Source organism: Phocoena phocoena, chromosome 3, assembly GCF_963924675.1.
Source record: "Phocoena phocoena chromosome 3, mPhoPho1.1, whole genome shotgun sequence".
Classification (NCBI taxonomy): Eukaryota; Metazoa; Chordata; class Mammalia; order Artiodactyla; family Phocoenidae; genus Phocoena; species Phocoena phocoena.
Genome location: NC_089221.1, coordinates 64,942,752 through 64,957,505, shown reverse-complemented (window position 1 = coordinate 64,957,505; position 14,754 = coordinate 64,942,752). Strand labels below are relative to the sequence as shown.

At 39.3% G+C, this 14,754-nt stretch overlaps 1 protein-coding gene across 1 annotated transcript in view; it reads left to right on the top strand.

The window, feature by feature from the left end:
* Window positions 1-14,754, top strand: part of ACOT12 (acyl-CoA thioesterase 12) — a 48,022-nt gene that overhangs the window by 22,059 nt on the left and 11,209 nt on the right. Inside the window, exons 5-11 of the mRNA XM_065874975.1 lie at window positions 3,933-4,068; window positions 8,568-8,724; window positions 10,281-10,400; window positions 11,263-11,413; window positions 11,920-11,975; window positions 12,261-12,324; window positions 13,000-13,083. Of these exons, the coding sequence (XP_065731047.1) occupies window positions 3,933-4,068; window positions 8,568-8,724; window positions 10,281-10,400; window positions 11,263-11,413; window positions 11,920-11,975; window positions 12,261-12,324; window positions 13,000-13,083 (768 nt within the window). The remainder of the gene's footprint in view (window positions 1-3,932; window positions 4,069-8,567; window positions 8,725-10,280; window positions 10,401-11,262; window positions 11,414-11,919; window positions 11,976-12,260; window positions 12,325-12,999; window positions 13,084-14,754) is intronic.

The following is a 14,754-nucleotide window of genomic DNA, read 5'->3' as shown; positions in this document are numbered from 1 at the left end:
TAAAAACACCCTTAAAAGAAATATGTTGGCCTCATGTGGGTGCCCAGTGGGCTTGCCTTGCTTTGGCCCAGAGCAGCATGTCCCTTGTCTGCTGCGGACTTACTCATAATTTCTTGGCTTTTCTTTTTAGGGTCAGAGTGCCTAGGGGAGGATCTGCATTTAGTCTAAGCGTTATTTTTTTTAACATTTTATTTATTTAGTTAGTTTATACAGCAAGTTCTCATTAGTTGTCTATTTTATACATTATTAGTGTATATATGTCAATCCCAATCTCCCAATTCATCCCACTGCCACTCCCCCACCCACTCTTTCCCCCGTTGGTGTCCATAAGTTTGTTCTCTACATCTGTGTCTCTATTTCTGCCTTGCAAACCGTTTCATCTGTACAATTTTTCTTGATTCCACATATATGTGTTAATATACGATATTTGTTTTTCTCATTCTGACTTACTTCACTCCATATGACAGTCTCTAGGTCCATCCATGTCTCTACAAATGACCCAATTTCATTCCTTTTTATGGCTGAATAATATTCCATTGTATATATGTACCACATCTTCTTTATCCATTCGTCTGTTGATGGGCATTTAGGTTGCTTCCATGACCTGGCTATTGTAAATAGTGCTGTAATGAACATTGGGGTGCATGTGTCTTTTTGAATTATGGTTTTCTCTGAGTATATGCCCAGTAGTGGGATTGCTGGGTCATATGGTAATTCTATTTTTAGTTTTTTAAGCTCCATACTGTTCTCCATAGTGGTTGTATCAGTTTACATTCCCACCAACAGTGCAAGAGGGTTCCCTTTCCTCCATGCCCTCTCCAGCATTTGTTCTTTGTAGATTTTCTGATGATGTCCATTCTAACTGGTGTGAGGTGATACCTCATTGTAGTTTTGATTTGCAATTCCTCTAAGAATTAGTAATGTTGAGCAGCTTTACATGTGCTTCCTGGCCATCTGTATGTCTTCTTTGGAGAAAAGTCTATTTAGGTGTTCTGCCCACTTTGGGATTGGGCTGTTTGTTTTTTTAATATTGAGCTGCATGAGCTATTTATATATTTTGGAGATTTATCCTTTGTCTGTTGATACGTTTGCAAATATTTTCTCCCATTCTGAGTGTTGTCTTTTTGTCTTGTTTGTAGTTTCCTTTGCTGTGCAAAAGTGTTTAAGTTTCATTAGGTCCCATTTGTTTACTTTTGTTTTTATTTCCATTACTCTAGGAGGTGAGTCAAAAAAGATGTTGCTGTGATTTATGGCAAAGAGTGTTCTTCCTATGTTTTCCTCTAAGAATTTTATAGTGTCTGGTCTTACATTTAGGTCTTTAATCCATTTTGAGTTTATTTTTGTGTATGGTGTTAGGGAGTGTTCTAATTTCATTGTTTTACATGCAGCTGTTCAGTTTTCCAATCACCACTTATTGAAGAGACTGTTTTTTTCTCCACTGTATATCCTTGCTGCCTTTGTCATAGATTAGTTGACAACAGGTGCATGGGTTTATCTCTGGGATTTCTATCCTGTTCCATTGAACTATATTTCTGTTTTTGTGCCAGTACCATATTGTCTTGATTACTGTAGCTTTGTAGTATAGTCTGAAGTCAGGGAGTCTGATTCATCCAGCTCTGTGTTTTTCCCTCAAGATTGCTTTGGCTATTCAGGATCTTTTGTGTCTCCATAGAAATTTTAAGATTTTTTGTTCTAGTTCTGTAATAAATATCATTGGTAATTTGATATGGATTGCATTGAATCTCTGGATTGCTTTGGGTAGTATAGTCATTTTCACAATATTGATTCTTCCAATCCAAGAACATGGTATATCTCTCCATCTGTTTGTGAAATCTTTGATTTCTTTCATCAGTGCCTTCTAGTTTTCTGCATACAGGTCTTTTACCTCCTTAGGTAGGTTTATTCCTAAGTATTTTATTCTTTTTGTTGCAATGGTGAATAGGATTGTTTCCTTAATTTCTCTTTCTGAACTTTCATTGTTAGTGTATAGGAATGCAAGAGATTTCTGTGCGTTAATTTTGTATCCTGAAACTTTACCAAATTCATTGATTAGTTCTAGTTGCTTTCTGGTGTCATCTTTAGGATTATCATGTGATCTGCAAACAGTAACAGTTTTACTTCTTCTTTTCCAATTTGTATTCCTTTCCTGTTTTTCCTCTCTGATTGCCCTGGCTAGGACTTCCAAAACTGTGTTGAATAATAGTGGTGAGAGTGTACATACTTGTATTGTTCCTGGTCTTAGATGAAATGCTTTCAGTTTTTCACCATTGAGAGTGATGTTTGCTGTGGATTTGCCATATATGGGCTTTATTATGTTGAGGTAGGTTCCCTCTATGCCCACTTTGTGGAGAGTTTTTATAATAAAATGGGTGTTGACTTTTGTCAAAAGCTTTTGCTGCATCTATTGAGATTATCATATGGTTTTTATCCTTCAATTTGTTAATATGGTGTATCACATTGAATGGTTTGTGTATATTGGAGAATCCTTACATTCCTAGGATAAACCCCACTTAATCATTGTGTATGATCTGTTTAATGTGTTGTTGGATTCTGTTTCCTAGCATTTTGTTGCGGATTTCTGCATCTATATTCATCAGTGATATTGGTCTGTAATTTTTTTTTTTGTAGTATCTTTGTCTTGTTTTGGTATCAGGGTGATGGTGGCCTCATAGAAAGAGTGTGGGAGTGTTCCTTCCTCTGCAATTTTTTGGAAGAGTTTGAGAAGGATGTGTTAGCTCTTCTCTAAATGTTTGATAGAATTCACCTGTGAAGCCATCTGGCCCTGGACTTTTGTTTGTTGGAAGATTTTTTTTTTTTTTTTTGGTACACGGGCCTCTCACTGTTGTGGCCTCTCCCATTGCGGAGCACAGGCTCCGGACGCACAGGCTCAGCGGCCATGGCTCACGGTCCTAGCCGCTCCGCGGCATGTGGGATCCTCCCGGACCGGGGCACGAACCCGCGTCCCCTGCATTGGCAGGCAGACTCTCAACCACTGCACCACCAGGGAAGCCGCGTTGGAAGATTTTTAATCACAGTTTCAATTTCATTACTTGTGATCAGTCTGTTCATATATTCTATTTCTTCCTGGTTCAGTCTTGGAAGGTTATACCTTTATAAGAATTTGTCCATTTCTTCCAGGTTATCCATTTCATTGGCATAGAGTTGCTGGTAGTAGTCTCTTAGGATGCTTTGTATTTCTGCAGTGTCCATTGTATCTTCTCCTTTTTCATTTCTAATTTTATTGATTTGAGTCCTCTCCCTCTTTTTCTTGATGAGTCTGGGTAAAGGTTTATCAATTTTGTTTATCTGCTCAAAGAACCAGCTTTTAGTTTTATTGATCTTTGCTACTGTTTTCTTTGTTTATATTTCATTCTGTTGCATCACATTTCCAGGTTTCTGGAGGTCAGTTAGAGTTTTATTCTGACTTACTGATTTTTTCAGTTTGCTTATTAGACAATGTTTTCACCATGTGTTGAAATTTCCAAATTGGGAATATCTCTTGGTACATGATAGCTTTCTCTAGAACATCTTTATTCTCTCCCTTTGATAGATTAATTTTGCAAAAGGTAGAAAGCATTTCTTGATAAGAATTTAGTGGAGTCAAAGTCCCTCCCCTCACTCATTAATCTGAAGAATTTTTAATTTTGTAGTTCTGTTGAAAATTTTTTAAATCAGGGAAAATTAATATTTGGAAAACTTTTTAAGGCACATATTATATGAACAAATAATTAAGTCTATGTTGATTTTTTTTAGTTTAAAAATATTTTAAGAAAAAAATTAAGTCAAAATAAAATGCATATATAAACACCCATAAATGCTCTATTTACTTTGAGTTAGAAAACAATGTAGCATATCATTTGTTTTTGCGAAATTCATGATGTGCTTTTATAGTTTAACAGGGCAATGAAAGATAACTGTTTTTCTTTCTCTAGATTCATTTAAAACCAGTCACACTTCTAACTGAACAAGATCATGTGGAACATAATCTGGCTTCTGAGAGAAGGAAAGTTCGATTACAACATGAAGATACTTTTAAAAACTTGATGAAGGAAAGTGGCAAGTTTGATGGTCAGTAGATCTACTTACAGGAACTTTAATTATATGACTGTGGCCTAGCATGTGATCTATCCTGGAGAATGTTCCATGTGCACTTGAGAAGAATGTGTATTCTGTGGTTTATTGATCCTTTCCAGTAATGAGAAAGAAAACCAGAGCTAGAATAACCTCAATTCAGGTCAGAGTTCCTGACCAGAAAATGCGGGATAAATGTAAAATTGTCCAAGCAGAATGACACAATACTTAATGAACATCCAAATTACAAGAATTGAAATTGACCTCCAGATGAGTATGCCCCTGTTTGGAAGCCTGTAGAAAGGGTGACATTTGTTTATTGTACTTAACATGGGTACACAGCCAGAGCTGTGAGCCTAGACTGATCTCTAAACCTGGAAGAGCCCTATTTCCCCATTGATTGGCAATTACCTCAAATAGGCATACTTCTGCACCAAGGTCCCCTATACTCAATATATTTCTGCGTAGATGTCATAGCTGATGCTTATACACATATGACCTGCCCTAGTTATCTCCTCTATGTGTCCTAGTGTAGGCCATGTATGTCTTCATAGGAATCAAGTAGCTTTTTCTTTAATTATCCCTCAGAAAAGGAGTTGCCTTATATTTGAGTCTTTACAATGTCTCTCACAGTATAAGGTCCTCTCAATTTTTTATTTTATCCTGGTAACACAATATTCAAACAAGTATGCACCTTTCTTTTTTTCATTTAACAATATAGTTTACAGATAATTTATATTAATTTATTTTGAAACAAAAAAGTACCATTTGAGTAAGAGAAATTAACCTTAAAAAATCTCAATCAATACTGGTTTTGGATGTTTATAGAAAATTATCTAACAAAATCAGTACTTAAAAAAGAAGTTGGAAGGGATTTAAGACTTCATATGCTTTTTAAGGATCACTTTAGGAAACAATCCAATTCTGATTACAGCACTATGGTGGACTTGGAGTCTGAAAAAAACTAAAATTTCTGGATGAAATATTTACAAACATCTTTGCAAACACATCTCAGCAGGCAAAAAAATAAGAGAAAGCCTTGAAGTCCACAAATGATTAGAAACACAAATTCAGCAGTATAAGGAGATACAAGAGTTGGCATTTACTCAGGAGGAACCTGTATGTGCCAGACCTAGAGCTGTGTTTTAATGGGCCTGCCAGGGCTCAGGAGACACAGCCAGGTGGAAGGTTGGATCAAGGAACCATACCTGGAGCTGCAACACCCCCAAAATGATACCCTCAGTGGGTCAACTGGAAAAATCCCACCCCTCAGAGAGCTCTGGTAGGGATGCTTTCCACTTAGCCCTAGGTGGAATGGAAAAAAACTGTTTCTCTTTGAGGGTTCAATCACAACTACATTCTCAAGCAGATCTGGTGTCAGAATTCACATAATTTGTTTGGCCCAAAACAGACCAAGTGATACTTAGTGTGAAGTGGTACTGTGCTATGTACCCACGGATGATCTGCAGCCACAAATACAAATCCTCTGTGAAGAAATGACTTTAAGTCCAGCCCTTAAGAACTGTCACAGATAAAGATCCAAGGAATGTGAGCTCCTAGTCAAAAATTATAAAAGACAAAAATAAGTCACCTAAATCCAAAAAAGCACCAGACCATAGAATGTGGTCCACAAAGACTACAGATATTGAATTTACCATATAAAGAATGTGCAGTAAGAACATTAATATATTTTAAGAAAAGAGTATCAAAAGTATTATATAGGAACAAGAAAATGACCTAGACTACTTGACAAAGAAGCAAAAGGAATTTCTATAAAAAGAATATATAATAATTAAAATTTGAAACTCAGTGAATGGGACTTCCCTGGTGGTACAGTGCTTAAGAATCTGCCTGCCAGTGCAGGGGACATGGGCTTGATCCCTGGTCTGGGAAGTTCCTACATGCCATGGAGCAACTAAGTCTGTGTGCCACAACTACTGAGCCTGCGTTCTAGAGCCTGTGAGCCACAACTACTGAGTCCACACGCCACAACTACTGAAGCCCGTGTGCCTAGAGCCCATGTTCCCCAACAAGAGAAGCCACCACAATGAGAAGCCCGTGCACCACAACGAAGAGTAGCCCCGGCTCGCCACAACTAGAGAAAGCCCACGTGCAGCAATGAAGACCCAATGCAAACAAAATAAATAAATAAAAATTAAAAAAAAAACTCAATGGATGAATTAAACAGCATCTAAGATAGTAAACTGGAAAAGTAAATCTGAAGAAGTTACCTAGAATGCAGATGGATAGACAAAGAAATGGGAAATATATGAGAGATTAGGAGATATAGAGAATGGAGTAAGAAGTCTAACAAGCATCTAATCAAAGTTCCAGGAAGAGAGGAGAAAAAGAAAGGGGGAGAAGTAACATTTGAAGCAAACAACATTGACATTTCATTAAAGGGTAACATGAAAGTTCCATATACATATGAAAAGATGTTGGACCTCATCATTAATCAGGGAAATGCAAATTATAACCTCCATGAGACACTATTTCACACCCATGAAATTGGAAAAATTGAGGAGTCCACAATACTATTTAAGTGAAAATGGGGAGCAGTAGGAACTGTAATAACAGACAGAAGTATAAATCAGTACAATCATTTTGTTACCTAAAAATATTCTGTTGTTAGTAAGGACTGTGAACGTGGAATAAATCAGCAAAGTTAAGTTTATTCATCCATTTATTCATTCAATAAATATTGACTGAGCACCCACATTCTGGAATTTTATTAGAATTTTAAAAAATCAGTCCTTGCCCAAAGGAGCTTAGGATATAGGGGGTCAGATAATCAAAGATCACACAAATAAACATAAAATTATAACCGTGAAAGAAAGGTACAAGTGGGAGCTCATAATAGTGGGGTTGCTGTGGTCAGAGAAGGCTTTTCTGAGGAAGTAGTGACTGAGATGGGCCAAGAGAGAATAGGAGGTAAGTGGAAGAAAGTGTGGGTGGCCGGTGGAACTGCCGCCGACAGAAGGAGCACCATGTACAAATGCCCTGATGTTGAGGGCAACATTTAGTTACAGGAACTGAAAAAGGGCTATTGTGGTTGGAACAAAGGGAGAGAGAGCTTGAGAGGGGAAAGGGTGCTAGGAGCAAATCAGACTAGCTGGGGCTGGAGAGGTAGGCATAGGCCAGACAGGAAAGGAAGGGCTTGGGGCCATAGGAATGATTTAGGTTCTTCTAATAGGCCAAGGGGAAGTCACTGCATGTTTTTAAGCAGGGTACTGAAATGATCAGTGGAATGAAGGGGAAAAAACATAAAAGAAAAATACCATCAATTAATGAAAAATATAATAATTAGATCAGGAAATGGAGTTAAATCTCTGTAACCACTCTTCTCTGCTCACTTATATGTGACTGTGATAAGAAAGGCTCCATTCCCAGTTACCAAAAACAGCCGGGCATGTCTGTGCTCTCACACTGAAAGCTCAGCTGTGCCTCTGACGGTACAACCAGGATGGTGCCCTACTGTGTAATTCTTTCTCCCACCTCCTCAACAATAGTACGTGAGATATAAGCCTAGCTGGTAATTCCCTTGATGATGCAGGCAATATAACTGAATACATTTTACTGCTTTGCCGCCAAAGTAGATGATTTCTCCATTGTTGAGAGTCAAAACCAATTTGTCAGTAAATGAAGCAGATATGATTCAAAAGAAGTAGAATGACACTAAGAAGTACAATGTATTGTGTCTTTTCTGTTTGTGACTGCATTCATTACAAAACAGTAACTACGGGAGGCCATATTCCCATTCTGAAGTTTATCAAACAGCAAACTATTCTAGATTTTCAGTGTCTGTGGCCCTTTAAAGCTCAAATCCCTTTCTTTTTAATAACTTTATTAACATACCATAAATGGCCCATACTTAAAGTGTACAACTTGATAGGTCTTGAGACATGTATACCCCCATGAAACCATCACCACAATCAAGATAATAATATATCCATCAATCCCCAAATTTCTTTCTGCCCTGACCTGTTCTGATCTGCCCCTCTTCCACCTGAAGCAACTCAAACTTAAACTTAAACATTCTTTTAATCAAAATTCTGGTTGAGGGCTTCCCTGGTGGTGCAGTGGTTGAGAGTCCGCCTGCCGATGCAGGGGACACGGGTTCGTGCCCCAGTCCGGGAAGATCCCACATGCCACGGAGCGGCTGGGCCTGTGAGCCATGGCCGCTGAACCTGCGCGTCCGGAGCCTGTGCTCCGCAACGGGAGAGGCCACAACAGTGAGAGGCCCGCGTACCTCAAAAAAAAAAAAAAAAAAATTCTGGTTGACTTGTAAAACAGGGTTGGAATACAATCTCTAAAATGCCCTTTCTGATCTGTGGTCTTATCCAATTCACTGTAAATAAAGCCTATTCATTTCTTCAGGAGTTTTAAGTCTTTGGTAATAATTTATGTTTTCTAAAAAATCCCATGAGTTGAAGGAAAGGCTGTAGCCTCAGGTTCTGCATTTAACTCCACCACCTTTGTTCACATTCACCTTTCAGATCCCACTTGTGATGAAGAAGAAGGAATGGTTTCCACGAGGGGCACCTCTGTGCAGAGCATTGAACTTGTCCTCCCACCCCATGCAAATCATCATGGAAATACATTTGGTGGCCAGATCATGGCTTGGATGGAGACAGTGGCTACTATTTCTGCAAGGTTCTTGGTTTGGACCTTTGGCTTGTGATCTTGAGACCAGTGGGGAGAGGATAGAAGGGTCTGAGGTTCAGCTATTGGGCAGTCAAGGAAACAAGTAGAGAACAATGTTGCCTTTTATCAAAACGAGAAAATGATAAGTCATTTTCCTGTTTACCTTAGAATTATTCTGTCCTTTTTTGAAGGTGAATGTTTAAATTCTTGGTTCAAACATAAAAATGAAATGACAGTTCTTATACTTGATTCTGAATTATGACTGTTGATCTTATGACACTGCAACTCCTTGTCACATTACTTATGACAAAGTAGATGCAGGATAGAAACAGAAGATAGCCTTTACACTTAAAAATGGTCAAGATACAAACTTTTATAAAGGCGGTTTACAATTAGGTCTGATCTCTGAAGGTGCTGGTTAGAATCACCATGGCCAAAGGATTAACTGAAAAATAAGATGAGAAAGAGGAAAGAACTTAGAAAAGTACTTTTAAATGCTCCTCAGTTCCAAAAAGGGCTCCTTTATTCTTAATGAAGCCATGTAGGTAATTGAGCAGCTTTAAAGAACACTGTGTTCTCTGAAAATGCATTTGAACAGGATCTGCCCTTCCGACAATTTTTGTAACCACTGAAAACTGTTAAGGTTTTATTTCCCCCAAATTAGAGGAATTTTATTAGTAATATGTCTACAGTTACGACTATAATTAGAAACCTGTGGTTATCCTTCCTATAAATTGTGCACAAATATAAGAGCTTGTTTTTAAAATGACATTGTCACTCTTAATGACAATAAAGCACTTGAACCTGTTCTATTGTAAAGGCTTACAATATAACTAACTATGGCAGAGTCTGTTCACTTATTGTTGGCACAATTCTTTAGAGTAATTGGATGACTACAGTGGGAATCTAAAATGTAGCAAATTATGGAAGTAACTTTCTGAGATTAAATTTTCTTTATAGATTTTCAAAACTCCGCACACTACAAAAATTGTAAAATGTATTCTTTGTAGCCTTTCAGGCTTTGTGCAGCAATCCAGGTAATTTTTCTTTAGGGGAAAAAAATTAGTCTTTGACATGCGGGTGAACTCAAGTAACAGTGAAGCCAAGGAATGCATGTGAATGGCACCAGCTGACAGTTCTCTTCACTGTGCCCCACTCCAACCTGGGAGTCACAGCTTTCTGTGACTGTAGTCATGAGCTGTCAGGAGGGAAAAAAATCCCTTAAATTAGAACAAACGACAGTGGTTTGTTTTTTGGAGACACTTCCATAGGGCACAAAACAAGAGCAGGACTGCCACCACAAGAGCAGGAGCAGCAGCATCTTGGTAAAGACCTCACGGCCTGGTGACGTGTGGCATTTCCTAAAATATTTGCAGGTAATGTACAGGACCACTCTCAACACACACAATCCAGTTATTCATTTCCCTCTTGAGCTAAAAGAGATATTCATTTAGAAAGCACCCTGAACACTGGCCTATTGCATCCATTAAGCAAAGCAACAGTTCCTGAAAATATTCTGGAGAATGATCACTTTCTTCTCTCTCTCCTTCCCTTCATTTCATCAGCCGCCTGTGTCGAGCGCATCCCCTTCTGAAGTCCGTGGACATGTTTAAGTTCCGGGGACCATCTACAGTTGGAGATCGTCTTGTCTTCAATGCCATTGTCAACAATACATTTCAGACCTGGTAAAGCATGTCTGGTGCTCTTAGGCTGCTATAAATGAATTCAAACTTGCACATAAGCAATATTTTTTGTTTTATTTCAATCTGGAGGTAAGTATAGTGACTAGTTTAAAAAAATCAAGTTCCTTCTAATTATTTTTAAACTTCACTTAATCTTCGAAATCCATAGACACACATTTTAACTCTCTGTTCCACTCCAGGCCTCCTAACACTGTTAGGATAAGTTGGTTTTTGTCTCATAATAAGTGTGACTGTATGTCCTATTTGATCCAGGATGGTCTTGGTTTTTGCACCTGTCATAATTATTAATTCTTCCTTTCACTCTCAAAAGAGTCCCAGTGACTGTGTGGTCAACCACTTCATAATGGACCCATCATTTATCACCATGAAGTCCAAACCACGTCCCAGTTATTTTTATTATTCTTGATACACAAAGAAAATATTTAATTTAGTATTTTTTTCTTTTTAAATGTAAAAAAGAACATCTGTGTTTCCTATCCAGTTTCAGTGTTTGATGCTTTTAAATTACAGAACTATTGTTTTTCGGAGAGAAAACTTGACTTTGGCACAATTTAACCACCCCTCCCCCATTACCAAAATAGGTTCATGAAGGTATATAAAGTTCCACTGGCCTTTCTACCACTTGCAAGTGGGAAAGTAAAGCAGAAATGCTCCTAGGAGCTTGTACATCAGATCAATCGACCTGATGAAATGGATGTTAACAGTTGCATAGATTAGCAGATGACAATGAAACAACCCAGGGTCCTCAATCTCTTCTTTCCCTGGAGGAGGTGGTGGGGCAGTGGGCAGAGTAGGCCTGGCATGCTCAGGTTCTCTGCCCACTGCCCTTGTCACCCGTCTGCAGTGTCGAAGTGGGAGTGCGCGTGGAGGCCTTTGACTGCCAGGAGTGGTCTGGGGGCCGGGGCCGTCATATCAACAGTGCGTTTCTCATTTATAATGCTGTCGATGATAAGGAAGAACTGATCACATTTCCCAGAATCAAACCGATGTCAAAGGTCAGTTATTAGCATGTATGGTTCAGTAATCAGACCACTTATTCTGGGGAAGCTGTGGGTACAGAGCTCCACACAGAATCTTTTCCTGAACTGGCAACAACCTCCATGTCTATTCCCCTTTGGTTTTCTTTCTTTTCTGCATCACAAAGTAAAATGGTCTTTTTCTTCTTTTTCCAAATCACTCTAGTCATTTCTTTAAATGGTGAAGTCCCTGAAGACTTCACATCTACTCAGCCACATGCTGCTGTTGGAAGCATATCGTCTTCTGTGTCTCATTTCTGACTCTCTTCTCCCACCTTACACCCAGTTCTCTATGCTGCTCTACACTCATCGGAATTAAGTCTTTCGGAATAAGCTGCCTTACTGCCAACTCTGACCTGAAGATAGTTCACGTAGAGACCCCTTGTCCCAATTAGCCTTTTCAACTGACTTAGGAGAGAGAAACTTAAGGATTGTAGCACTAAAATATTAGAAATTTATTGATTTTACTTTGTTTTTTATTTAAGGATGATTTTAGACGGTATCGTGGAGCTCTTGCACGCAAGAGAATTCGCCTAGGCAGGTAAGGGACTTAGGTGTAAGGATTTTATGGAATCTTCTCTCATCTGACAAATTACATAGCAAAGAGCCCTCTCTGTGTCTCTATTCCCACATAACGTAAAAAGAGAAGGTCTGATGCTTTTTGACTGTGGAGACTACTGTGATGGAAATTGTTCTTTCTGATTGTTCCACCAGTAAAGGCAGCTTTTTAAAACTGCTGATTTCATTTCAAGAAACTGTCATAGTTATTGCTGTGTGCTAAATACAGGGAAGAAAACTGTTATTTAATATTTTAATTTTTTTCCAGAAAATACATTATTTCCCACAAAGGAGAGGTTCCACTTTGCATACACTGGGATACTGGCAACCAGGTGACAGTTTTATGATCTGAAGCTCTTCATGTAAAAATCAGTTCATTACAAAAATGGAAATGCCCTCATTTAACTGACTCATGTTGTGCCTACACAGGTTAGATGAAAAGGTGAATTATAGCAACCAGTCATCTCAAAATGAAACAAAACCAAGCTATCAGTAACTAGTTATCAGCCAGCTACTTCACTGCCTTGTTTGAATTATATGTATAGTTCCTGAATACAAACTCTGGATGCTCTGCCATCAAATGCATTCAAGCAACATAGGACATTGAGATCTGGTGTTTCATTATAGCTTGTGTTGAATGACATGCCCACTGGCTTGCATTTTTATAACGCAATAGAGAAGTATTAGTCATTTTAATGTTTTTGACCATAAAATGTGAAGGGAAATCCAAGTTTACTTATTACCCGTTGATTACAAGTCATACTGAAGGGTGTTCTTGTCTTTGCTTAGGATGCTAATTAAAATGATACTAATCTGCTAAGCATATATGACTCACATTACCTGTTTGAATTCGGCATGAAGAGTTTGAGACAGAAATTATGTTCCTATAACTTAGTTCTAACCTCAACATCATCACTTTGGCTCTAACAGTGCCCACTTTCTAAGCAGAAAATATTTGATCACATATCTGCACTGAACTCACAGCATTTCAAATATTTGTGTTTTAGGTATCCTTGAGTAATGGCAATGTGGAGGCTCTCAAAAGCCTGGCAGCCAAAAGTGGTTGGGAGGTTACCAGTGCTGTAGAAAAGGTAGGAGGCATCCAGGTATACACACAACCCACTGCCCATCACAAATGAAAGTTGTCATGGTAGTGGTTGTTCTGCTACTTCTAATGCTGCTTTTAAGAAGGAAAAAATGGAGATCAAGACGGCAGAGTACAAGGACACTGAGCTCACCTCCCACTACGAACACATCAAAAATACATCTACATGTGGAGCAATTCACACTGAAAACAAACTGGAGAGTGGCAGAAAGACTCTTATACAACAAACAAGGCTGTAGAGAAAGATCCACATGGAGTCAGGTAGGAGGGGAAGAGAAGCAATCAGGTCAGGACCTGCAGCCCTAGGAGAGGACACCTCAGCCCTGGGGTCTCATACCGGGAGAAGGAGTCCCCTTAGCTTGTTTAAAAACCAGTGGGACTAACAGGAGGGCTATAAGAAACCTAGACTCTGCTCTTAAAGAGCATACACATGCTTCCTTACTCCTGGGAACCAGGCAAAGGAAGCAGATTGAAACTTCCCAGGGCTCTGGCTGGTTTCCTGCAACCACCCCAGTGCACACCCTGGCCCATGCCAAGCATCCACTCCAGCCCCTCTAGCTCCACTGCAGCTCCCCACTAGGGTGAAGGTTGCCACTGCTGAGGAGGTCGCACAACTGGCGGAAACGGAGCCAGCTCAGACCAGGCACTGCATCTAAACAGGGCAAGGGTGGCCATTACTGGTGCTCGTGAAGGTGGTGGATCACGAGCAGTCTGGAGCTCTGACTGGTGTGCCAAGACTGCCTAGCACATATCCCAGCCTATACTGGGTACCTACTCTGGGCCTTCTTGCTCCAGCATTCCTCCCCTCTGTGGTGATGGTGCCACTGCTGGAATAGGGGAGAGCGCACACTTAGATGGAACAGAACTAGCTTGGACCCAACCCTCAGGGCTTCTGCGCCAGCACCTTGGGACCCCCTCACTGCCCCCAGTAGGGCAGTAATGGCCACTAAGCATAGGAGAAGCCCTAGCTCACAGCTAGCTCTGACTTTAGCCCCTCCATATCCAGCCCCCCGCTCCCACCAAGGTGACAGCTGCCAGCACACCCTGGGGGAAGATGTGACTCACGCTCACGTCAGATCCAGCTCTCCCACCAAAGCCACAGGGCAGATATGGACTGCATATGGACGTTCCCACACAAGGATACCCTTCAAGACCAGGATAAGTAGCTGTTTCACCTAATTTCATAGAGACAGAGAAAGTTAAGCAAAATGAGAAAACAGAGGAATTTGTTTTAAATGAAAGAACAAAAAACCCTGATAAAACAACTAATGAAACAGAGATAAATAATTTACCAGATAAAGAGCTCAAAGCATTAGTAATAAGAAATACTAACTGAACTAGGGAAAAGAATAGATGAACACAGTGAGAATTTTAACAAGGAACTAGAAAATATTAAAAAAAGAACAAGTCAGGGATAAATTAGGAGTCAGGAATTAACATATACACACTACTATATATAAAAGAGATAATCAACAAGGACCTACTGTATAGCACAGGGAACTCTACTCAGTATTCTGAAATAACCTATATGGGAAAAGAATCTGAAAAAGAATGGACATATGTGTATATATAACTGAATCACTTTACTGTATACCTGAAACTAACACAACATTGTTAATCAACTATACTCCAATTAAAAAAAAAAAAAAAGAACCAG